The 26,129-nt window shown below is 38.1% G+C and overlaps 1 protein-coding gene across 6 annotated transcripts in view; it reads left to right on the top strand.

Annotated features, from left to right (window-relative positions):
* DNAI3 (dynein axonemal intermediate chain 3) overlaps positions 1–26,129 on the top strand; it is a 63,945-nt gene that overhangs the window by 17,435 nt on the left and 20,381 nt on the right. For 5 of the 6 annotated variants that reach the window (XM_072974066.1, XM_072974065.1, XM_072974064.1 and 2 more), the window contains exons 8-16: positions 3,598–3,714; positions 7,121–7,311; positions 8,078–8,202; positions 10,094–10,183; positions 11,684–11,770; positions 12,639–12,767; positions 15,231–15,304; positions 19,675–19,819; positions 21,603–21,690. In XM_072974066.1, coding sequence (XP_072830167.1) covers positions 3,598–3,714; positions 7,121–7,311; positions 8,078–8,202; positions 10,094–10,183; positions 11,684–11,770; positions 12,639–12,767; positions 15,231–15,304; positions 19,675–19,819; positions 21,603–21,690 — 1,046 coding nt within the window. The remainder of the gene's footprint in view (positions 1–3,597; positions 3,715–7,120; positions 7,312–8,077; positions 8,203–10,093; positions 10,184–11,683; positions 11,771–12,638; positions 12,768–15,230; positions 15,305–19,674; positions 19,820–21,602; positions 21,691–26,129) is intronic. The other variant, XM_072974067.1, reaches the window with a different exon arrangement.

Here is a 26,129-nt window from a genome sequence, read left to right as displayed (position 1 = left end):
CTGGCAGCTCCTTCTCAGTCTCTTTTACTTGGTCCTCCTCCTCCCGACTTCTAAATATTAAAGGACACCTGCAGCTAACTCTGGTTGATGTTTTCTCTAACTACACTTCATCCCTGGGTGAATTTATCCAGTCCTATGGCGTTACCTATTATCAGTTTGCTGATGGCTCCCAAATCTATACCCTCAGCCTTAATCTCTCCCTCGAACTATACACTCATTTATTCATCTGCTTCCTTAAATATCTAACAGGTGTCTCAGAGTGAACATACCCAACGATGAACTTTTGAGTTTCTATTTTCGAACCTGAAACTCCCCAAATCTTTCTCATCTCAGTAAATGACAATGACCTTCTTGTAATAACTCAGACCCCAAACTTTGAACTTCACTGGCTCTATCTTCAGAATATATTTACTGCTATCACCTTGGACCAAGCCATCATCATCTCTTGCCTGGATTACTGTAATGCGTCCTAACTGGGCTTGCTCTATCCGTCCCTTCCCTTCTACATTCTGTTCTTCATAGAGGAGCCAGACTAATCCTGTTAAAATGTAAGTCATATAAATGTCTCAGACAAAACCCCTCCTGTGGCCTCCCATCCTGAAGGAACCTCCAGGGCTTCAAATGCTCTGAGTCCCATTTCCCCCTCTGCCCTCATTTCCCACAACTCCACTGGCTCATCCATTCCAGCACCACTGGCTTCATTGTTCCTTGAATTCACCAAACCTATTCATACCTGATGTGTTTATGCTTACAGCTCCTCTACAGAGGCTGCTCTCCCCCCCTCCATAGGGTTTATTCGCTCCTTCATTCAGACCACTGCTTGAATGAGGCATTCCTTGACACTCATGTGTAAAAGCAGCACCCCTCGCTATCCCGCCCCTTGCTTTATTTTTCTTCATGGTGCTCCCATCACTTGATATGTGTTTGTCACTGTCTCTCTTCTCTCACCTTCTCCTCACCACCACTTAGAATTTAAGCCCCATGAGACTGGGACTTTGACTGTTTTCACTTCTGTATCCTCAGTTCCTAGGACACTTCCTGGCACATATTTATTAAATGGAGGAGAAGAAAGGAATGGAGGAAGGAAAGGAGGAGGAGAGGGATCAAGTTAAGGAAGAATGTGCAGAATGGATGACTGACTTGAGTTCAGTGTTAAGAGAAGAGCCGTGAACTATACATTGAGAGAGGCCATGACCAGGAAAACCATGGGTCCTCAGTGTGGACAATAGTACAAACCACACTTTTCAGATCTCTGTGAACCAAAGAGTCAGACACCGTGAAGGTGCAATGTTAAAGTTCAGGCACAAGTGCATAGATGCCCGGGGTCAAGACAAGACTTGGGTCAGAAGCCAGGGAGGCAGGTGGACAGACAGGTCAGAACCAAAGGAGGTGAAGAGAAAGACAAGGATTAGTAGTGATGTCTTGGCAGAGGATTAGGACATCAGAGATCATTAAATACCAAGAAGTGAGGGTAAGACAGGAAGGAGGAGATGTGATTCATTAGCACGAAAAATAACTTAGATTTTGAGACAAATTTCCTAGTCAAACCAAGTGTACAGAAAAGTGATGAGAATGAGTCAGCCAGGGTAGACTCAGGAGGTAGACTCAGAAAGGGAGAGTGACTTCTGAAAAAAGAGACCCTAGCCACAGGGCTTTGCAGTCAAATGCTCTACCACTGAACTATACCCCTAGCTAGGACTTTGGATTTAATAGACCCTCAGTGACTGTTGACTAATGATGATGGACAATTGTTTCTATGTGGATGAATAGATGAGAAATAGGATCAGGTCTTGACCCACAGAGTGAGAATCAAAAGTAACTCAAATGGTTCAAATCCAGGCGACTTGGGAGAAGAATCCTGATTCTATTTACTAAGGTCAGAAATTAGGTGGAGAAGACAGATATATGATTGTGATGGAAGAAGGAAAAAAAATCAAAGATGAGGTTCAAAGAGTAGTGACAATGAAAACAAGAGCTTACATTGCTCTTACATAGCAGGCATTCTTCAAAGTACTTTGCACACATGAACTCAGTTAATCCTCACAACTGCCCTCTGAGATAGGCACTACCCCCATGTTACAAATAAAGAAACTGAGACAAAGAGAGGTTGAAAGTGAAAGCTCAGTGTTTGGAACATAATTTAAATTTTAAGCAGTAATGAATAAATTTGCTGAGAAACAACTAAACAATCACATTTTAAAAAGTAAGAATGACTCTTAAGCCGTGTTGCTACTTTGATGAAACCGCCGGGTGCCATATAATTTCTTACTTATTCCTACCTGGAGGGTCTAGCGTGGGGTAGAAGCTAAAAGGCGAAGCTGAGATCCGAACCCAAGTCTCTGGTTCCAACACCAACATCCTTTCTTCCCTCTGCCTTCTGCTGTGGATACTGCTCTAGGCAAGGAGCAAAGAATCAACTGTTCTATTAAATATAAACAAAATTCCCTTTACCACTGTTTGATTACTCTCCATTAATATATTTGCCTCTCACAGAGACATTAGTATATTTTACTGAAATTTGTTCAGCAAACACAGGTTAAATACAACCTAGTTTTTTGGAGTACTTAAAAATGCACTAAGCACTGTCTTAAAAGCTTCGCATCTGTTAACACATTCAGTCCTTACAGTAACACCATGAGCCAGGTACTATAAGTATTTCATTTACAGATGAAACAACAGGCACAGAGAGGTTAAATAAGTAGCTCAGGGCGACATAGCTAGTACGAGATAGAACCAGGCTGCAAGCCGGGCAGCCTGTCACCAGCATGCACGCTCTTCAGGGCTGTGCTCTGTCATCCTTCTGTAGCCCCACACTCTAAGATGAAGGAACTCACTCAGTCTAGAGAGGGACACTGACGAAGCCCAGAGGTACAGCGCAGTGTGTCATGTTCAAGGGTGGAGGTGAACCCTGAGAGCAGACTGGATGGAATAAGCTTTCTCCCAGAGACCGTACTGCCGTAACTTCCAAAATGTAAATTGTTCCTCGTTCTGTATGTTTAGAACAGAGCTTCTCAACCCCAGCACTGCTGACATCTGGGGCTGGATAATTCTCTGCTGCGGGCGGCTGCCTCGAGCACTGCAGGGTGTTTAACCGCATCCCTGGGCTCTGCGCACTAGATCCCAGTAGCATTTCCCAGTTGTGACAAGCACAGTTGTTTGCAGACGTTGCCAGATGTTCCTGGGTTGAGAAGATGGGACAGGATCCCGCTGGTTAAGAAACAATGACTTAATGAAATGAAGAGAGAGAATAATATACAAATCGGACAAAATGTTAATAATTGATGAATCTGGTAAAGAGGAGTGTGTGGGAATTTCTTATAGCCTTCTTACAACTTTTCTGAAGTTTGAAGTGATACCTAAATAAATTTTTTTTAAAGTAAAGAGCTTGTTGATTATATTGGAGAGAAATTCACAAAATACTTCAAATGGCAGCCAATATCAATTGTCTAAGATAAAGAAAAACAATCAATGAATAGAATTTAAATGTAAAGTAATATCCTAATATTATCACGGAGACAAACCTTTGACCTGTCATGACCTATATTTGCTTGTCTTTGATCTAATTTTTGGTGTTCAATTTTTTTTTAAAAATGTTAGGACATATCCCCAAAATGCCACGACACAATATCATCCAAGAGAATTTTCAGAAGAGGAAAAAAAGACACTGGAACAATCAAAAACTTTGACTGATTTTCTTAACAGTGTGTCTATGAGGTAAAAATTATGTTAAATTTTAAAAATAAAACAAAAAATATGCGTTTAGCTATAATAATGAGTCTTAAAAAACAACCCCATGCCTGGTGTCCAGATAGAGTATGAAGACAGTTACTAGATACGCATGAGCGTGTCACACTCTCTCCAGATTCTCAGTCTTTCTTTCCCTTCTGTTGCTAAGCAACACCCTGGACTGTCCAAGCTAGGCCCACACCAAACTGTGCGAACCTGGAAGACATATGCATTTGAACATGGAAGGATGTTTTCCTAATGGCAAATTAACAACTATTTATTTACCTTTTTTTTTAAGTCTTTTTCTTCATTCCTCACTCCCCTTCTTAGCTTTATTAACTTTTATAGGATCACAAAGATGAGGACGCTGTGGGTGTTGAGGATGATGGTTACAATGATAATAGAAATTTACAAAAATATCTTTTAAATAGAAATCTGAATCCAATTCAGATGTACTTTATGGATACATCACCCTTATCCCTAATTCCTGTGTTGCTGCCACTCTTACCGGCTCTGAAAGAGAGGTGACTTCAAAATTCCCCCCGCACTAATACTGAGACCCGAGGCAGAGCCTTGGGGCTTCTTAACTAGAGAGTCTGACAAGGTCTCATCAGGCTGATATCAGAGTTCAGATAAGTGGAACCATGTGGACAGGTCTGCCAGTTATATCAATAGGTTGGTTTCCATTTCTTTCCCAAATTTAAGATTCGGTAGACAAGTTCACATAGAGCCAAAGTTAAGCTTTTTCTATTTTTATTTTTAAGAAAACATTTTATGGTTGAGTGTCTTGAAAATTCCAACAAGTCTCAAAAGTTGTTACCTATACCTAGAGGGAATCTGGTTCAAAAATTCATTAATGATTCAAAGAGAGCTTATTAACTATTTGCCGCTCACTCACAGTAAGTGTGCTACAGTTTTTCCCATGTGGGCAGTGAGAAACTAGAAAACCAGGGATTTCTTTTCCCTCATATTAAAATTAAGTTGTTATTAAAATTTTTCCTAAGAACATTAAAAATTAGAAGTCTGTCTATGTACAATCAATTTCAAGAGAATAAATGGTCTATAGCCAATTCTCGGTTATCTACTTTGTGTATTATCTTTAGATGTGGGCTTTTATTCTTCCCTTTTAATTGTCATGCTTATAAACAGAGGGATAGTGAACAGCTTCAAAATTTATACCTTGAGATGTGGGGAGGAGTAGCCAGAACTATAAGAAGAAAGAGGAACATTGGTACAGGAATTTTAACTACACTGGCCACGAATAAAGAAAAACCTACATTTACATCACAGCCATGCTTCCCACTCTAAAACTGCTAAAGGTTTACTTAATTATATATATATACATATATATATATATTTTATTGAAGTATAGTCAGTTTACAATGCTGTGTCAGTTTCTGGTGTACAGCATAATGCTTCAGTCATACATGAACATATGTAATTTTTTAAGAGTACTATAAACCTAGTTTTGTTCTGGAAGACAGACATTTTAGAAATGAGTTCTTTCCTTCTTAGAATTTTGTCTAGAACAAACCTAAGGAGAGCATTATTTGCAAAAGAAGAAAATGATCTGAGAGAAGAGAGAGAAACTTCAAGGGGATTCCCAAAGCAACTAAGAAATGTTCATTTAGGGGTTAAAAGACAGTGATAGCCCAGAGGCTTTCACTCAGTTGGCAAGCTTTGTCAGCCCCTAAGCCATTGCTCCCAGGAGCCAGGTGGTAGAAGGCAGGGAAATCAAGAAACAGGAAGCCAGAGAAAAGGTGCTGGCTTCACTTCTCCCTTGAGAGTCACTTCCCCATTCAGGCTGAGACGGAAGCATCAGGGAACCAGAGCAAAGGCCCTGTCTTTAATTTCTCTCTTGGGAATTCCTTTCTCATTCAGGCTGAAACAGAAAGAAATGATTCTGAAAATGCTAGCAAATGCTTCTACTTGAAACTGAGTTTAAACCTTGAAGCTCCGGGTGTGACCCTAACCTGAACAGGGCTGTTCAAACTTTCCGGTGCATATGAACCCCCTGGGCACCTTGTTCAAATGCAGTTCTGACTCAGGGGGTCTGGGAGGGGCCTCTGTCTCTGCATTTCTAACAGCTCCAGCTCGTGCTGCTGCTGCTGCTGGTCAGGGATGTGCTTCTAGTTTGAAAGATGAAGTATAGGAAGAATTTAGCCCAAAGAGTATTCAATTAAGAAGTGAATGGTAGTGTAATGATTAATGACAGAGGTATTACATGGTACCCTTGTTTAATTACATGTTAGGAGTATCTATTATGAAATTTACTGTTTAATTTTCTAAATAAAGGGTTTTTTTCCCCTTATTTTAGGAAATTCTTATTGGAAACCACTCTTTCAGCTTATTACATTTATTAAAATTCAAGTTATCTGGACTTTAGATCATAAGGATAAAGCCGTGGGTAGCATTCTAATTGTGGGCAAGCTCCTAGTGGCCTTGGGAGTGGGCTGAGCTTTCAAACCTAAGCATATAAAGGGACAATAAGCTTTATAGTAACTTATAGCAACTTTTAAAATAAGGAGCCTGTCAAACTGAGGTCCCTAGACTAAGAAGAGATGAGCCTAGCACCCAGATTGTTTCTTAAAGAAGCAATATTAGTATTTTTAGCAGGATAAGTCTTCATTTTAGGGATTGTCTCATGCATGGCGGGTGGTTTAGTAATTGAATTAAACACATCAGCACCTGCCAGGCATGTGACAACTGAAACCACCACCACCACGTGCACACACACACACACACTTCTAAACTCCAAATCTCCCCCTTGAGAATCCCCTATTTGTTGTTTTGAATTATATATATTAAAATAATTGTCTATATTATTACAATAGTAAGCATACATGATCGTTTGGTACTGAAAATGGCCAAGAAAATTGCCTTTTCTGTCAGTTGGGAGTTTTCAAGAAGCAAATGAGGTCAAATTCAAAGTAGAAGTTTACTGAGAAGCTCACTGTGAAAAATAAAGGAGCAGGAAGCAGGATTGGGCGGGGAGAACTTCAGAGTCTCAGCCAGCCCATCGGGGAGCTGCCTAGGAAGCCGACCTGTTGGAGGCGTCCTGCCCGCAGCACAGCTGGCAGGCCCTGAGGTCCCTGCAGCTGCCATGCTCAGTCACTGGCCTGGAGAGAGCATGGCCTTGGCTGGGAAACTGAGGCAGATCGTGATGGTGTGGGAGGCTGTCAGCTGTGGCATCCTGGCAGTAGGAAAAGTTCTGAGCAGCACACTGCCATGATTTCTTTTTCTCTTAAGTAATTCATTTCACATGGGGTTAATCATTAGTTACCAAATACAATTGACTATTTTTTTTTCTTTCAGTATAAATGAAGCAGGAGAAACTTTCTATCACTGAATACTAAAATCCAACATCTTAATTCCTTTTTTTCTCTTACAAAAGTGTTGAAATAGCCCTGCAGCAAAATGAAATCATGAATGTATTTATTGATGACTGGAAACGCCTGGCAGAAGAAGAAGGCACCTTTGGGGACAAGACTGATACCCACCTGAAAGAGTACCAGTCCTTTACTGACCTTCATAGCCCCACGGAGAAGATGATCACCTGCGTCTCCTGGCATCCAGTTATCTTTGGTGAGGCAGAATCATGGCTGGGATTCCCTTCTGGGAGGACATTGAAATAGCCTGTTGCTTTTATATGTGAGCAAACTAGCTCACTTTCAGTAAAACAATTTCCATTGTTGAGTGCAGGCCAAGTGCTTTCTGAACCTCCTCTCCATCATGATCCTCCCAGCTACCCTGTAGGACTGCATTCTGGTCTCTGCTTTACAAGGAGAGGACCAAAGCTCGCAGGGACGTGACTGGCTCAGGCCACCTAGCTGGATTTGCCAAATATGGATGTGCCTGGGGCCTGTTGGACTCCCAAGACTAGCTTCATTCCCTCTGACCTTCTGATTACTGAGCAAGATAGGAGACACACCTCCTTTAAAGCGCTCAGTGGCTGAGGGAGGTAGGATGCATGAAGGTGCAACCAGGAACAAAGCCATCCATGCCTTCTTTCTTCCCCCTTCCCTCCCCAACATTGGTCCTCTCCTCACCAAAACAAAATAAAAAAAACACCTTTTTTCTTACTAAATCTTCAAAGTTCACTGTTTATTTTATACTAACAGTACCTCTTAATTTGGACCAGTCACAGTTCAAGAGCTAAGTGACACATGGCTACTGGCAACCAATGTGTTAGACAGTAGAGTTCTAAGAAAACTCTTGGCCTCTCATAGAATATTTCTATGCAAATCTCATCAACATAGCAATGAAGTGACTATGTAGGGAAACAAAACCTAAAAACACTTCTCCGTGTACCGTTGCTGCAGATTTTAATTTCTAGTTGTGTTTCCATCAGGGCTAATAGCCGTATCGGTGGCTGTACGACTCTCCTTTGAAGAGAGAGTCCACTTTTCTGGTAAATTATTGCTGCAGCCATCACTGATTCTTTTCTGGAGCTTCTCCGATCCCATACATCCTCAGGTAATTAAGGAGAGTCTTCTACATGGTCTAGAAATTTCAAGTACTACTTTCACATATCTTTAGCAGTTTTAATTGCAAAATACTTTATAATCACTTAATGTTGTAAACCCTTATAAAGTTAGGCTTTCTTCAGTTCAGAATTTGTCATCATTCAATTCAAGCAGAATTCAAGTTTACACTTAATTTATTTAAAAGGTTTATTGAACAAATCAACATGTTATTTAAAAAAATTGTAAGAGGAATGTTCAATTGATTTCAAAGAACAAACTCTTTTATGGGCTTTATTTAAGTACTAATTGTTGAAATGCAGAGGGATTTTAGTTTCATATGAATTTCCTCAATTCGAAGGACCGCCAGTAGTGATGGTAATGAGTAAAGATGACCATGTGGGTGTCCGTGGGGAATGGTGGGGACTGTGGCCCCGGGGAGTACACAGCCCATCTGTGGGGACAGCTACTCTTCTGCTCTCGTTGCCGGTGGTCCCACTTGTCAAGAGAATCCAGCAATTTTATGTGAGCTCTTCCAATTTTTAAAAAGATAACTAAACCAAACCAAAGCACACAGCAATCCAAATAAAATAAGGCTGAAGGCCTTTGAGTTCCAGTATCTGCTTCAGAAGAGTTCTGCTTAGGGGGAGGTTGTTTTATAGTGTTAGATTAAGCTTTTTCAATGTACTTAAATATAGTAATATTTGGTTTCTATAAAGCATTACATAACTGAGGCTTTCCCTAATAAACCCTAGCCTCCTTTTATCCCTTCTTCCCTAATTCATCTGAATTAAGGCAGTGTTACTGGGATGGAGTCTAGATGCTTTACTTACTAGAGACACAGAGATCAAAATGACAGAGCTCTAGTTCCTCCTTGTCAGCCCACTTACCGCAAGAATGGCGCTGTTCTCTCGCTGGGGTTTTCTCACAGTTTCCAGTATTTAGAACCACTCTCCACTCCACGCCGTGGAAGTGTGGCTGAGCTTCCAGGCAAATAGGAAGAGGAAGGAAAGAAAGACTCTCCTTTCCTCTATTTTGAAGAATAGGTTTTAAAAGACACACAGTTTCTTAAAGGAATAATGCAAATTTTTAGCTTTGTTCTAATCAAAGCTATAGGAGAGTATTAAAAGATTATATTGTTGAAAGTAGAGGTTTCTCTAGAATCCACTGAGTACCAAATAAACCAAGATACTTCACCCCGATTCCAATTTGAAATCTTTAGCCCAGTGATGGCAAACCAATGGCCTCCGGCGCATGTTGTTTCGGTCATTATGTTTCAAGAACAGTGAGCGTGCAAGTGTTTAGCTTGGTGGCAACGCAGTAGCACACGTGCTAACCACGGTCAGTGCACCTGTTTCCTCACACTGCTGTATTCCTCGCAGGGCTTCCGCCCTACCCTCCAGGCACTTGATGTTGTCTACCTTATGGGTTCTGTATTATTTTAAAATTTGAAATGTTATCATTGGCAGCACTGCCATCTTCTCTTGTTCAAGAAATTTTGTTTTTGAGTGCTCACTCTGTGCTACGCTAGCTGTACAGCGGAGAATAAATCATACAAACATCCTGCCCCCCCAAAACTTGTTTTCCACACTTTTCAGAAACATTTATTTCATCGTCTTTGTGTTTATAAAAAATTATAACATGTCTCAACAATGACCCATGGAGGGTGGGGGGAGGGAGACCGGGTCCCCTTGAGAACTTGCCTGCTGCTCTCATACACACGGTCAATGTCCAGAACAAAATTCCGCAAAAGCAGCTTCCAATCCAGAGGTAGAATTCTGGGAATGTGCATGTCTCTTATAGATGGCTATAAAATTAGACTTTCGATTGTCTTAATATTACTTTATAGCCATGATCTTAATAAGTTTTCTCATTCTGCCTTGAATTTGTGGGGTTTGCCTTAGTTAATGCTGGAGAGCCCAGATGACATCTTCTGCTTCGAGTTCTGTCCAAGTGACCCTAATATCATTGCTGGAGGCTGCATAAATGGGCAGGTACGTATGGCTCTTTTTCAGCTATGGATTAATTTAGGCAACATTCTGTAATACATTTTGGTACTATTTTTTTAACTTAAGGGTTCAATTCAGCAGAAGGAAGGCATGCCAATTGTGTGCCAATCACCATGCCAGGAACTGGGGTATAAAGATCTGTTAGACATGGTATCTGGGCTCGAGATGTCCACAGGGTAACCCAGTTATGATAACTGGAACAAAACAGGTTAAATCTATTTGTGTCACTGGGGTAGAACCACACATTTTACACGATCCCACAGAAGAACAAAAACCACGAGCATTAATACCTTTTAGTCAAGGGGCCTCTTCTGAAATTTCCCTAGGGATAGGAGTTTGGGAATGATCCAGAATTTAAACAGAATTCTCTGGAAAACACACCTACATCACTAAATTTATGTATGTATAATTTGATAGCCTATTTGCTTTTTCTTTTTTCTCTTTTAAGTTACCTAGTTTGTGTAAAATTTAGGTTCTATCCTCCAGTTGCCTGTTTTTTTCCAATAAAGCAAAATAAAAATCTTATAGCTACTTTGTGATCAAAGTTTAAATTCACTATGATACAGTGAGTTTGACCATTACAAGGGTATATATGATCTTTTGTGGTGTGGCTAGGGGAACTTCCTTGTGGTTGCAATGTAGATGACTGCATCATCCGTGCCCACTTATCCAAAGCCAAAAACATCTAAGAAAACTAATTTTCTATTTTCAAAACTAATTTTCTCCTTAAGTTTTGTTCAACAATAACTGGCAGTCATAATGATGACTCAGAGCCCATCCTTCAAGCCCTGCAAATACTGAAATGCTTTTTTTTACTGATTATGAAGGTGATACAACTTTGTTTTAGGATATTTTAGAAAAGCAAATGATGAAAATAAAACCACTCACAATTCTGTCCTGACATTTTTAACATTTTAGTGTACTGCAATGACTTTTCATCATTGAAAATTATTCCAATTTAGTGTTGCATGTTCTACTTTATTCTGATTTTTCAAAAAATGGCTATCCATTTATATGCAAATTCAGCATTGGCCAAAATAGTCAATTAAATAGAAATCATCATTTCCTGGCCTTTTGGACAGCTGAGTATTTGTACTTAATTCTGGAGAACAGGCTGTTTTCTCCTGGGTCTAAAGCAACTGTCCTCAGAATCCACACAGTTCCCAAAACAGAGGAAGAACTCTTCCCAAAGCAGAGAGAATTGCATGATGTCTGTGTTGGATTTAAGAAAACACTAGCATTTATTAACACAAGCACAAAAATCAAAGTGCTGAAAATACTCTTATAGAGAAGAAAACATTTTTTAATACTAGCTTTAAAAGTTGCTGACTTACTAAAGATGTAGGTAAATTTGATTATTCCCCCCCACCAAGGTGGCTGATTTATCAGAGTGCATGCAATACCAAGTGTTTTTTTTTCTAATGTTCAAGACGCAATTAGCTGTTCCCTGAAAATCTGTTGTGAGAAACTTTCCTTTTGTTTCAGATTGTCATGTGGGACATCACCGCACACGCTGATAGAATAGAAAACATCAAGGCGGGTGGGAGCAGAAGTAAAAAAGTCACCCTCAAGGTTAGCTGGCTTCTTATAACTTTTCACTTGCAAGTTTTTTCCACTCAGGAGTTTATCAAAAAGTACCTAAGAGGGCTGCCAAGCTAAACAAAGACTCAGTGGGGGGGAAAGTGTTATTTCCTAAGCCTTCACACCTGCTTGTGGATGTGTTTTCAATCGCTTTCATGTAGCCCCTAGATTAAAAACAGCACAGAACAGATGGTAATATCTATCCCAGGGTTCCTTTTTGTTGTTATTGCTGTTAAATAAAATGAAGGGGCCAAGGGGTTGTATAAAGTGATGGAGCTGAAAAGGCACTGGATAGAAGGGCCACACATCCAGGCTCTAGATCACAGTCCTGAGAGTTTGGACATGCTCCCCCACCCCCTCAGCAAGCATCAATTTTCTCATATATACAACAAAGGGGTTACAATTCTTTCTGATAATAATATACTATGATTTTGTGAAGCTTTGGATTCTGCCAAGAGGGCTGGGAAGAGATTGCTCAGCTCCCAACACAGTGCTTATCCACCGTTTATGCATCTCCGCCCCGAGTCCTTCAACCTGAGCATGACGGGTCTTCACCGAGAAACAATGGGAGATGGTCTTCTGGTGCATTCAAAGCAATACACCTTCAGAAATGGGACCTTGTTGGTTTTTTAGGAAATGGGTCAATAATTTTTGTTAAGTTTATTGATTAAAGTCTTAGACTAAACTGAAAAAGAAAGATTATTACCTAACTATATGATACATAGAAACACTAATTTCTGGTTTTCCCTGAACTGATATTTCCCCAAATTATTGATTTTAATTGGAATAATAGGTAAATTATGAGTTCACTCATCAGCGCTCTGAAATTAGCACATAACTTTCTTTTAACATTTTACAGCCTTTGTTTCTACTTGAACCAGAGAGTAATAAAGAAGTAATGTATATCAGACACTGTGCTGTCTCCTCAATAGAAAACGGACATAGGAAAGTCATTACCGATATACACTGGCTGTCTGACACGTTTGAGGTGAGTCTGGCTTGTAAGTTATTCTCCTGCTGGCTTATAAGCTTTCAGGAGATTTTATTCAAAAAGGATGTTTCAAGTCAAAAATCCATTTGCATTTAAATTGTGAAATGACCAGGAACTAGACATCACACAGTTGTGTCACTGTTGACAGATCAGTATCTGACTTGGGGATAAGAATAAGGCCAATGTTTCAACTTTGATGATTTATAAACCACGAAAAAATTGTACATGGTATTAACATTGATATAATACAATAGTGGAGAAGGTGAAGATTGTAAAACTAGACTGCAAATATTTTACACCATTAGCCTTTGTGGATTTAAAATTTATGATTTGAGCTATTTAGAGCAGACAACTCTGAAGATCTGGGACGTACAGTAATGTGTCATTTGGCAAGGTGGTCTGTACTTGACCCACAAAGTCTAGGGTTTGTGAATTTGGAAACTAGTAAGTTTCCCAAACATTTCCTTCAGAGAGCTAAGGGTCTATCTACTATGTGCTTTGAAGAATTAAGAGGTGAGTATATCAAAGAATATTCTGAAAACTCAGAGTTATGGGAAGTGATTAGCCCTTTAAGGTATTCAAATAGATTATGGAAAAACACAATTACTTTTCAAAGTTGTAATGGACCAAAATAAATAGCCCAGATAGCAGTTCTGTTATTTACAAAAGTTTAACTTGACAATGGAAGTTGCAACACAAGGGAGGGAATTTATTTCAACTCCATTTCAGCTCACATCACATATGTAAATTAATTCAAGTGATTATAAATTTAAATAAAATAACAAATCAAGGAAACATACAACAAATCAGGATAGAATAGCTTATTTCTGGATTCAGTAGTTTTCTAAGCTAATTATTATTGAAAGAAATTCAAAGCACCATACACATATACTTTCTAAATTAAAAAATAAAGGACAAATAACAAAATGAAGAAAAATGTTTGTCCCAAATGTGGTAAATGCAAATTTTCCAGTAAATAAGCTAAAGACATATACTGAAAAACAGTTAGTAGATAAACAGGAAAATTGTTCAGACTTTCTAGTATCAAAGAAATTAATAATAAAGCAACAATAATGTACTATTTTGGAACTATTCAATTTTTTAATGAAAATTTCAAACAATTCCCTGTGTTAGAAAGGAGGAAATGGTGAAAACCAGTGAACTCTAACATTAGAGTTCCAACATAAAGTTTTCGTAATACAATTAGCCGATGTGGTCCTTAAGTCATCCAAATTTTCAAAGGTTTTGACCAGTAATTTGTAATTCAAATTTTGGGAATTTATGCAAAGAAATAATCCAATTTGTATCTTAAGATACACAGCCATATGCCAAAGTGTATCCATGAAAGAAGACTGGAAAAGATTATAAGGTAGAATTATATTTGATTTTAAAACCTATTTTCCAAACTTCTGTAATACTAGTATTATTATTCTTTTAACCATTAAAACATACAGCCCTAGAGCAAGCACAACTTGGGGTCTTGTATTTCCTACAGTCGGGAAGTCTTACTAGAGGGGGGGCCCCGTGGGTTCTGGACTGTGTATCAGAGCACAGTGGAAGCTGGCTGCTGTAACTGACCCCGGACCAGCTCAGGCCACAGCAGCGTCGCCAGGCCTCCAGGGCCCTAGCTCCTGTGACGTCAGTAGGCCTTACCGGTGCAGCACCTGTGTCCTTCCTCCCACCCCACCTTCACCATTTTTCTGCCGCTGGAACCCCCACCTCTGTTTGCTTTTTGCTCACTAGTCCTATCGTGTAAGGTAGGGTATTGGGAAAAGTCATGTTTCCCTGTTGATGTGATTTGAGAGTGGCACCTTCACAGGCAAATTTCACCTCTGAGAGCTAGTTGATTGAAACTTTGGACCTTCTAGGCCCTTAAAGAGCCATTCACTCTCCTTGGACTCCTCTGTGTGCTAGCAGAGTTGTGCCACTAACTACTGGAAGAATGTAGGTCCCCCAGCATTCGCTGCATGCTGCACGAATCTGATGTAACACCAAGCCTCTTTTCTATTGATCTTACCTACTTAACCCTCCCATAAAAGCTCCTGTGTTCAGCTCCACAATTAGTAGTGGAAAACAGGGAGTGCCTACATTTCTAATAATAACGGTAATGAAATTATGATTCATCATCTATATATTAAAAAACAGAAATATTTATGTCTACATAGGTAAGTGTTCAAATTATATTAACTGAAAACTCTTAGGATAGAAGTTTATATACTAACTAAAACTAATTTAAAAATATAAAAAATGTTTCTGTGAAAAAAGACTGGGAAAGATTTATGGTAGAATTGTATTTGACCTCAAAACCTAGTTTTCAAATTCTTTGTTAGTGTTATGTTCTTTTAATAAAAATTAAAGCAAAGAAGAAAAACATTTTAAAGTAAAAATGAAAAGCTTTTAGGAAAAAGTCATTACTGTTCTAGGTATACAGAACTAACTTCCAGCGTTTTTAAAAAATAGATTAACAGACTGGGTTCTGTCTTTGAAAATCGAAGCGGAATATCCTGTCAACTTGCCACTTGTTCCGCAGACTGGTATGTCTTACTTTAACCATTATCTATTATGTTTTCATACAATATGTTCTTTTTGTAGATGCTTCTAAAAAAGATGCTTCTATCATTGTCCTCTTCTGTCCCTTAAATAGTCTTTATTGTAGCAATTAAACCTAATATAACTAAAGGACAGAATGTTAGATTGTTGCTGATTAAAAAAAAGTTTTACAGATACAAATATGTTGTAAAAAGTAGAATGAACTAGGTTTAATAGTTGATAATGTTGTGTAATATTAGCCATAGTTATTCTGTTTCTTCACATTCACATTCTTGTAAGTTTGCATTATGTGTTGTTTACATCCAATTATGAAGATTACAACATTTAATTGGGAAAGTTCCTTTGAAAAAGTGGAAGAGTTTTATATTTTATTGCATATTTATTACAAGTATTTTTATAAACAGTTCAGTAACTATGTTGAAGAATATTTATTTTTAAAAATTGTATCCCTTAATTTATGGAACTGAAAATTCATAGTGAAGTAGGAAATATGAAGAGTAATAGTATCATCTAGCATCCAAATACTGGCAAAACTTTCCCATTCCAAATAGCTTTGAGCCAGTAGAAGTAATGGCACCTTAAGCTTTAGGTGCTGACAGGAGCAGAAGCAGCGGTGGGTGGCAGGTGAAGGCATCAGTAACATCAGCAGCAGCCGTGGGCAGGAGGTGGGGGGAGACATGATTAATCCCATGGGCACGTATTGGGTGAGGTTCTGTAATTACAAGCAATAGAGATTGACTATGGTTAACTTAAGGGAACAAAAAACATTTACTGGAAGTTCATGCCAATGCTGTACTAGGTGCTTTAACAGGCGAGCTATTTTTGTATTCTCACCAACCTGGAAAATACTTATGGATAAAAGAAATGAGGCTCTGAGGGCGAATATATTATCCACCCTTAGCTCACGATATATAGTGAATGGCCAGAATGAATGGCCAGCCCCTTCCATCTGAATGAATCAGTTCCAACCATTGTGTCACTGTTGAAGATACAGAGTGACAGAAGAGAATCTGGTTTCTGCTACATCGTGAACTCACCCAACCAACCAGGGAAGGAGCGGCAAAGCACCCTGAGTGGCAGCTCCACCTGACTGCACGCAGTGCAGAAGGGGCAGCTCCCCAAAACAGAATGCTCCTGCTAAAAAAAGGAGGGGGGAATTACTGCCCAGACAGAAACAACACATGGTACCAATAGGGCCATATGAAATATTATACAACAATTAAAATTGTATTATTATTTCATGGAGAAATGCTCGTGGTATAATGTTGATTATAAACAACAGAATGCAAAGCTGTACTGTTCTTTAGTAGCCTTGGAGAGCATTTAGAAGCTATGAACAGTTCCATGTGTAAAATGTTACATGTCCTACATTGAAGGTACATGTTCTTGATTGTTGTTTATAATGATGGCCCTTGAATTTGGAAATATTCTGGAAATAGTTCCTTTAAAAGTTGTTGTAGTAAGAAGAAATAGTTTATGCATTTAGAAAGCCCGATGCTTAGCTCTCTGGAAAACTCATCAGTTCTAACCTTTATACTTCAACCATACTAAGGGTCTTATAGTATAGAATAAGATAAAAGAAGGTTCTGCTAATTAAGAATGTAACTGATTGATGCAGAAAATTCTACTGAAGTTTCTGTATTTAGCAAAACCATTTCACATATAATGCAAATTAATGCCATAAATGAGATTCAAGAAGAGCTATGTAATTTCGAAAAAGAGTTTTAAATCAACTGTAATTATATTTTAAAACAGATCTTATTATGTCATCTATGGTATTCTACCAAATATTTATATTTTGACCATAAAAATGATTAATATTTTTATTAAATTTATTTATCCATTATTAAATAAATGATTAATATTGATTAAATAATTCACATACATGAATAAAAGTTTTGTTCATCTTGCATGAGCTACCATCTGTTTATCTAAATACTTAAATTTACACATCTAAATTCTTTAATAATATCTTAAATTTACCAAGTTACTCATAACCTCAGTGATAGACATTAGGGAGCTATTATGGCATATTCTTTGCTATTCTTATTATATGTTTTCACATAATTAATGCAAAGACCTTATATACTGAAGTACTGTACACGTATCATAAATTTGTACCAAGTATTTTTGCATTAAAAATAACACTCTAGATCTATATGGAACTTAATAAAGAATTTTCACATACATTATCTCATTTGATTTTCATAACCAACCTGTGAGAAAAAAGAAATAAGAAGAGAAATAACACTTATTATATGCCTACTATGTACAAAGCACATTAAATACAAATTCTGTGTATGCCTTGTTTTATATATATATAACATATATATAGACTCTTGTATATGACACCAAAAACACAACTAATAAAAGAGAAAAAGATAAACTGAACTTCATCAAAATTCAAAACTTGATACTGCCTTTTGAAGCACTATTGAGACATTTAAAAGACAACCCATGCAATGGGAGAAAGTATTGGCAAATCATGCATCGATAGGAGATTTCTATCAAGAATATATAAAGAACTCTTATAACTCAACAATAAAAAGGCAAACAATCCATTTTAAAATGAGAAAAGAATATCAATAGATGTATCACAGAAACAGACTCTTCCCCACCCCAAAATAGACAGAAGTCCAATAAGCACAGATGTTCAGCATCGTTAGCTGTCAAATCAAAGCCAAAAAGACACAAATAGCCGGCAGTCTTGACAGAGAAGAACAAAGTTTCAAGGCTCACACTTCTTGATCTCTAAAGTTTCTGCAGTTATAGCTGTAGAAATAATGGCCTAAGGATAGACCTATAGATCAGTGGGATACAGTTGAGAGTCCAGAAATAAGCCTGTACATCTGTGGTCAACTGATTTCAACAGGGACCGAAGGCAATTTAATAGAGAAAAAATAGTCTTTTCAACAAATGGTCCTGGGACGACTGGGTATTCACATGCAAAACAATGAAGTTGAACCCTTACCTCACACTCCATACAAAAATTAACTGAAAAGGAAATAAAGACCTAAATGTAAGAGCCAAAACTGTAAAACTCTTATAAGAAAACATAGGCAAACAGAAATGTAAATGTTTATGACCTTGGATTAGGGAATGACTTCCTAGATATTGCACCTGAAGTGCAAGCAAATGCAAATGAAACCACTTTTGGTGAGATACCACTTCACTCACTAGTATAGCCAAAATAAAAGAGACAACAAATAATAATTGTTGGTAAGGATGTGGAGAAATTGGAATCCTCAGAAAAGAATGCAGATGCTTTAGAAAATAGTCTAAGAGGGGAGGCTATATCTCAGTGGAGGTGGCAGGATATAGCTCAGTGGTAGGGCACATGCTTAGCATGCATGAGGTCCTGGGTTCAATCCCCAGTACCTCCATTAAAAGTAAACTAATTTTTTAACAACTGAATTACTACCCCCCAGAAAAGCATGTGATTAAAAAGAAAACATTCTAGCAGTTCCTCAAAAAATTAAACCTAGATATTATTACCACATAACCCAGCAATTCCACTCCTAAATATATAGCTAAGAGAAATAAAAAACCTATATCCACACAAAACTTAACGAATATTCATAGCAGCATTATTTATAATAGCCAAAAGGGAAAGTGACCCAACTTTGTTTATTCATTCATCACTCCATCAAATGATGAATGGGGAAGTAAACTGTGGTATGCCATACAATGCAATGTTATTTGGCAATACAAAGGAATGACGTACTGATATATACTACAACATGAATGAACTTTGAAAACATGCGGAATGAAAGAAGCCATTCACAAAGGACCACATATTATCATTCCATTTATATGGAATGTCCAGAATAGACTAATCTATACAGACAAGAGGTAGATATTAGTGGTTGCCCAGGGTTGGTTGGGAAGCGCTGGGGAAAATGGGGACTGACTGCTAATCTGTACATAATATCTTCTGGAGGATGACGAAAATCTTCTAAAATTGATTGTAATGATGGCTTGTACAACTCGATGAATATATTAAAAATCACTGAATTGTGTAAAGTGGGTGAATTTTGTGGTATGTGAGTTATATTTCAATAAAACTGTTACATTTTAAAAAATTGTGTCAATTTACAAACTCAATTCTTACGTGTGATAACATACATAAGATATGATAACATATCATACATAAGAATTAAATAATCCTATAAACTGTGTGATACTCTAAAATGTAAAATGCAAAACAGCCCCATTTCATAAAAATCTTAGTTTCAGAGATAGTAAATATAGCCATGATAAAACATCGCTAACGTGTAGCAGCAAGAATGTAGTCCTAAGGTTACACCTCTTCTTTGTACTTAATAAGAAAACAAACTGTAAACTTTTTTTTAAGCACAATATGTTTTTGGGATATCAGACCACAGAAGGCTTTAACTCCCCAGCCAACAGAGAAAAAGAAAGAAGAAAGTATTGAAATTCCTTTTGATGTACCATCCACTTTTTTGCATCTAGATCTCTCCTGGAAACCTTTCTCTAAAGTAAGTAACATGGGATTTAGTCTGTTTTATTTACTTACATACACTGTATAATTCACACGCATAGACATACATATATACACACACTCTAAAAGCAGAGCAGCTCAGGTTAACACAGGACCTTACAATCCATGTATTCATTCAACCAATAGATTCTTTCATTGAAAGTTATTGTAATGCCTGCCTAGGTCAAGCCAGAAATCACAATTATTGTGAACTTTTTTTTTTTTTAGCACTGATCTCATTTCCTTTATTTATCCATTCAACAAAATGCATAGAATTCCATACTTTATGCCAGGCATTGGCTACAACAGGACAGATAAGCCTCCTCCTTCTATTATTCATTGAAGTCTTTCCTTCCATTGATATTCTTTTTTTTTTTAACATTTTTTATTGATTTATAATCATTTTACAATATTGTGTCAAATTCCAGTGTTCAGCATAATTTTTCAGTCATTCATGGACATATACACACTCATTGTCACATTTTTTTCTCTGTGAGTTATCATAACATTTTGTGTATATTTCCCTGTGCTATACAGTGTAATCTTGTTTATCTATTCTACAATTTTAAAATCCCAGTCTATCCCTTCCCACCCTCCACCCCCCTGGTAACCACAAGTCTGTATTCTCTGTGAGATTGATATTTATTCATATATAAGCAAGTTATACCTCACCAGTGGTCTGTGTAACAATTATTCAATTGCATAGCAGTTGCTTAAAATTGGTAGACTCTCGAGTTAGCCTGGAAATCTCATTTTACCCGTATTGTAGCCAAAATTCTGAGTATTTTGCATATCAATAGTAGAATTGTATTATAATACCTATAACCAAATAAAACTGAAAATAATTGGAATAGAAGTTATTTGTCGTTATCTTCAATGGCAGAGCATGAAGAAAAGTAACTTTAATTTAAGGAAGATATGGCTACTGATGCCATGTATGTGAAAAGTGTGAATGGACTTCTGACATTGATGACTCTTTCTTCGGAATGTCCACTACTAATTCCAAACTTAGTATTTTTCTTTTCCTTTGACTTACAAGTATCACTAGAATTACATTGTCATGTATTTTAGTGGAAAGAAATCCCAGAGGGGTGAGAATATTTCTGAAGTAACTGGGATTAGAAATGAGAAACAGAGGATTAGAGATCTCCTGGGGTAGAATTTACTGAGCTGTAGATAGTTTAAAAAGAAACAAGCAAACAAAACTTCACCGGGAAATAATTGTATAGCGTGTGGACAAACATCCTGATGGAGAACAGTGGAGAGGCAGCCATGAGGGGAAAATGTAAAGGGTGACACTTCCCGATTCTGGTTCAGACCCAGGGCCACTTCTGCATGGAGCTCAGGGGCATGTGTGTCCCCCAGGGGACTTGGCCATGCCAGGGGGATGCAAGGTCCCTGAACAACTGTCTGGGGCTTTGTTTAACTAAAAGATTTAGGGGACAGAGGAATAGGCCATTATTTTATATTAAAACCAGCAGGGATGTGTTGTGGAGTGGAATACAAAACATTTTCAGAAATTAAACAACACATGAGACTTTGGGATTTGGAAATGAGGCTCCAGACAAGCTCCCCCAGTAGCACAGCTTTAGGTGCTGTGTTTTAGGTGCTTTTCCATGGGGAAAAGCAACCAAAATCTGAGGGGGAATGGAGAAGGGAAAGGGAGAGGGAAGTAGGGCCCAGCGATCGGGGGGGGGCAGAAGGGAAAAGCAAGAATGAATCACCCATGGATAAACTCAAGGATATAAGTAAATAATCTTTCTTGTATGTTCTCCCCAAAGATAAGACTGTCTAAAGGTGAAACAACTTTGGACCACTGCCCGACCAAGATAAGCCTGAGTGATGACACCCTCCTTTACAAAGAGCAAGGTAACTGCCTTTGCTGATCAAAAAAGGCATTTAATGAGGTTTGAGTGTTAGCGGCTCCTTATGTCTAAGGTGAATACTTGCTAGGATAGTCTAATTTGTTAAAAAAAAATGCAGAAGAGCAAACCCTCCAGTGTGGAGCTTGACAATGGCTCTCATAACTATAGCCAACACATGAAAACTGCCTATACACACAGAAAGATCTGACAGAATTCAGGGCAATTCAGTTATCGAGCACATTCATGCATTTCTGAAAACTCATTATGCTAAAAAAATTCAATGAAGCTCACCTAATATGTATGTGCTCAAAGAATAATTCTACAGAATGGAATGCGTCTCAAGTCTAGCAAAATAAGTAATGAAGTGCTCAGAAACAAGTTAGCACTCTCAGTAAGAAAAGAAAAGAATAGAAAAATTAATACTTATACAGCACCATGATAAAACTGAGTAAAGAAAGAACAATCGACCTTTAAATGTATCTCAACCCATACACCTTTGTTGGAGTAATTGAAGGGTGTGCATATAAGCTGTCAAAATTGTTAAAACAAAGGTGTACATGAATCCCCCGCCTGGAGAGCACTGCATAATGAGACAATGTACAGGAATCACTAGTAACTGAAGTATTTTCCAAACATTTGCCTCCTCAGAAGGATTTACATTTATTAATTGTTCAGTGTTCAGTTAAATAATAGGACATCTAAGAAAAAGATATATCCAGTATTCATCTTGGGCAAACTTTACTTTGAGGCTGTGTGTTTTATAGATACCACCCAAGAACTCAAGCTAAAACAAAGGAAAATGGAATCACTAAATTTTTATAGACATTTTCAAAGCAATGTTAAAACATTGCATTTTTTTATGTATTTGCGCCTCCTTCATTCCAGAGGGTGATGTAGGACAGTGCCCTCCTTCTTCCACTCCTCGTCTTAGTATTTGATTACTGGTTACCACGTGTTGAATTCCAGCCATGAGCCAGGCACTGTGCTGATACTGCACGTGCTTTTATGCATTTAGCAGATTTGTTTGAAGTGCTTATTTTATGCTGGGCCCTGGGGGTGCAATGGGGAGTAAAATAGACGCTAGTGATCAGAGCAATCCTGCAAGCTGGAAATTTTCATTATCAGTTTATAATTAAGGAATCCAAGACTGAGAGAGCTTAATGTAACCTGTAAAAAGATAACTCGTCAATGTCCTAGTCTTACTTTTAACCTAATGATAAGGCGATCATGAGGGTGTTAGTGCTTCTATCCAGTTTTTAGTAAGGATATCATTATATCTTTTAAAGGGTAGGTTTTTACCCTTATTCATTTGTATTTTTATGTTTTTTTTTTCTTGAAGTATAGTCCGTTTACAATGGTGTGTTAGTTTCTGGTATACAGCATAGTGATTCAGTTATATATGTATATATATATTCCTTTTTATATTCTTTTTAAATTATAGGTTATTACAAGATATTGAATATAGTTCCCTGTGCTATACAGTAGGACTTTGTTGTTTATCTATTTTATGTTTAATAGTATCTGCAAATACTGAACTATCAAATTACCCCTCCCCCATTTCCCCCTGGTAACCATAAGTTTGCTTTCTATGTTTGTGAGTCTGTTTCTGTTTTGTAAATAAGTTCATTTGTGTCTTTTTTTTAAGATTCCATATATACGTGATATTTTATGGTGTTTCTCTTTCTCTTTCTTGCTCACTTCACTTAGTATGATAATCTCTAGGTCCACCCATATTGCTGCAAAAGGCATTCTCTCATTCTTTTTATGGCTGAGCTGAGTAGTATTCCATTGTATATATACACCACAACTTCTTTATCCAATCAGCTGTTCATGGACATTTGGGTTGCTTCCATGTCTTGGCTATTGTAAATAGTGCTGCTATGAACACTGAGGTGCATGTATCTTTTTGAATTAGAGTTCCCTCCAGATACATGCCCAGGAGTGGGATGGCTGGATCATATGGTAAGTCTATTTTTAGTTTTTCAAGGAATCTCCATGCTGTTTTCCATAATGGTTGCACCAAATTACATTCCTACCTGCCGTATGGGGGGCTCCCTTTTCTCCACACCCTCTCCAGCATTTATCATTTGTGAACTTCTTAATGGTGGCCATTCTGACTGGTGTGATGTGATGCCTCTTGTAGTTTTGATTTGCATTTCCCTGATAATTAGTGTTATTGAGCATCTTTTCATGTGCCTATTGGCCATCTGTATGACTTCTTTGGAGAAATGTCTGTTTAGGTCTTCTGCCCATTTTTTGACTGGGTTGGTTGGTTTTTGTTATTGAGTTGTATGAGCTCTTTGTATATCCTGGAAATTAAGACCTTGTCAGCCGTATTGTTTGCAAATATTTTGTCCCATCCTGTAGGTTGTCTTTTTGTTTTGTTTACAGTTCCCTTTGCTGTGCAAAAGCTTGTAAGTTTAATTAGGTCTCATTTGTTTATTTTTGCTTTTATTTCTGTTGCTGTGGTAGTCCTTTATTCACTTTTAACAACTTGATTGAGGTGTAATCGACATACAATAAAATACACATGTTAAAATATTCAATTTGATATATTTTGACATACTAAAAACTCATGAAGCCATCACTATAATGAACATATCCGTCACTCCCAGAAGTTAACTCTTATAAGGATTCCCTTTGCAATCCCTCCTCCCAGGACCTCCCCACATCCACCCCCAAGCCACCGCTGACCACTTTCTGTCACTGCATGGCAGTTTGCATTTTCTAGAATTTTATGTAAATCACACAATTATGCTTTTTTTTGTCTGTCTTCTTTCAATCAGCAGAATTATTTAGGATTCATCCGTGTTGTTGCATGCATCAATAGTTTATTCCTTTTTCTCCCATCTCTGAGGGATCAATGTCCTTTGTTGTCTGATGTCCAGTGTCTTAAAAACGATTATTTTTTATCTTTTCCCTTTTTTTTTTTTTTTGGTTGTTTTAGGTGAGAAAGCTTAAGTCCAGTCCCAGTGACTCCTGCTTGGCCCAAAGCAGAGGTTTCTCTAAAGTGTGCTTTTTAAAACTTATTATGAGGTATGACTAATTTTTTAAAAAGCAAATGAATCTAAACTTTAATGTTGTTCAAGTGAGTGTAATTCTGTTGATCCTTCATTTCCTTACAAGCAGATGTCTTCCTGACGACTGCCTAAATATGGTGCCATTTCAGAAGACAGAGGCCTTCTTTTCCTTAAAGGGCATTCTATTTCATCTTAGCACAGGCACGGCTAGCACCTGGGAAGAGGCATGTAAGGCTCACTGTGGTCAGAGCATTGTGCAGAAATATTGTGACCCTTCAATTTGTTAAAGACTACTTTTCAGTTATCTCCATATTTGAGTGTATTCAAAACATTTATGGAACTCCTGCAAAACACCAGGCTCTAAGGATATATCTGTGCAAAGACAAGTCCCCGTTTTCATGGAGTTTGCATTCTGATGGGATAGACACTAAATACATATCCACATCCACTTAAGGAAGGAACTGTTTAAAATGAAACTTGAAGCATGCCCCAAACGTCATCAGACAGGGATACTCCCATCGGATGAATGTTCTCTTTCCGCACAAAGTTATTTTGTGGGTGTTTCTTATAGAAAGGCATCTTTGACTAAATTGGTTCGGAAAGAGGATGAACACACATTTTTACATCCTCATCTGAGCTTTCAGTTGGCCATGTCCCCTTACGTGTGTTCTGAAGTCATTGTTGTAGGCAATATCACAAGTCCTGAAAAGACTTAATTCTCACTGGGTAATTCCATGAATCTTGTTAACACATGCCTCTTGTCTCTAAAGGCATTACTGTGGCCATGTCCTGCCTCCTGGGTAGCCGGCCACCTTCCAGGAGTCTGAGCTCTAACTATGGTATTTTGGATCTCCTCTGCACACACTGCAGGCTATTCACCCACTCTGGCCAGATCTGGACCTGTTGATGAGAATTGTGTGGTTCTCACACTCATTGCTTCGTGATCACGTTTTATTACTGTGGGTCCTCTGGCCAGGAATCACAAGTCCACACCATTCTACCATCATTTCCTCGAGGCCTCGTTGGGTCTCAGTGTGTGGTACTCTGTTGCCATCTAGTGGCCCCAGGCCGCTCAGCCTTTGCCTACCATGTTAGATTTAAAAGTCCGTGTCCTTAGCAACTTGAAGAAGTTCTGTACCTATTCTGATAAGGAAGCCTTTGCTCTAAATGGCTCTGGAATTCCTCTTTGGGAATTGCCTTCAAAGCCTCCATTTCATTCTTCTGAGCCATGTGTCATAGTACTTAAGGGTGTGGATGCTGGAGTCTGGGTTTAAATCCCAAAGCCACAATTTGGCCAGATCAAATTACTTTACCTCTCTGTGCCTTACTCCCCCACCCCCCAACCTGTTTAAAAAGAAAGAGATGAAGACAAGGAGAGTAAATAATAAAGGTAACTACCTCATAGAATGTGGTGAAGATAAAG

Source organism: Vicugna pacos, chromosome 13 (genome assembly GCF_048564905.1).
Source record: "Vicugna pacos chromosome 13, VicPac4, whole genome shotgun sequence".
Classification (NCBI taxonomy): Eukaryota; Metazoa; Chordata; class Mammalia; order Artiodactyla; family Camelidae; genus Vicugna; species Vicugna pacos.
The sequence above is the reverse complement of the archived record's forward strand: the minus strand, read 5'-3'. Positions and strand labels throughout refer to the sequence as shown.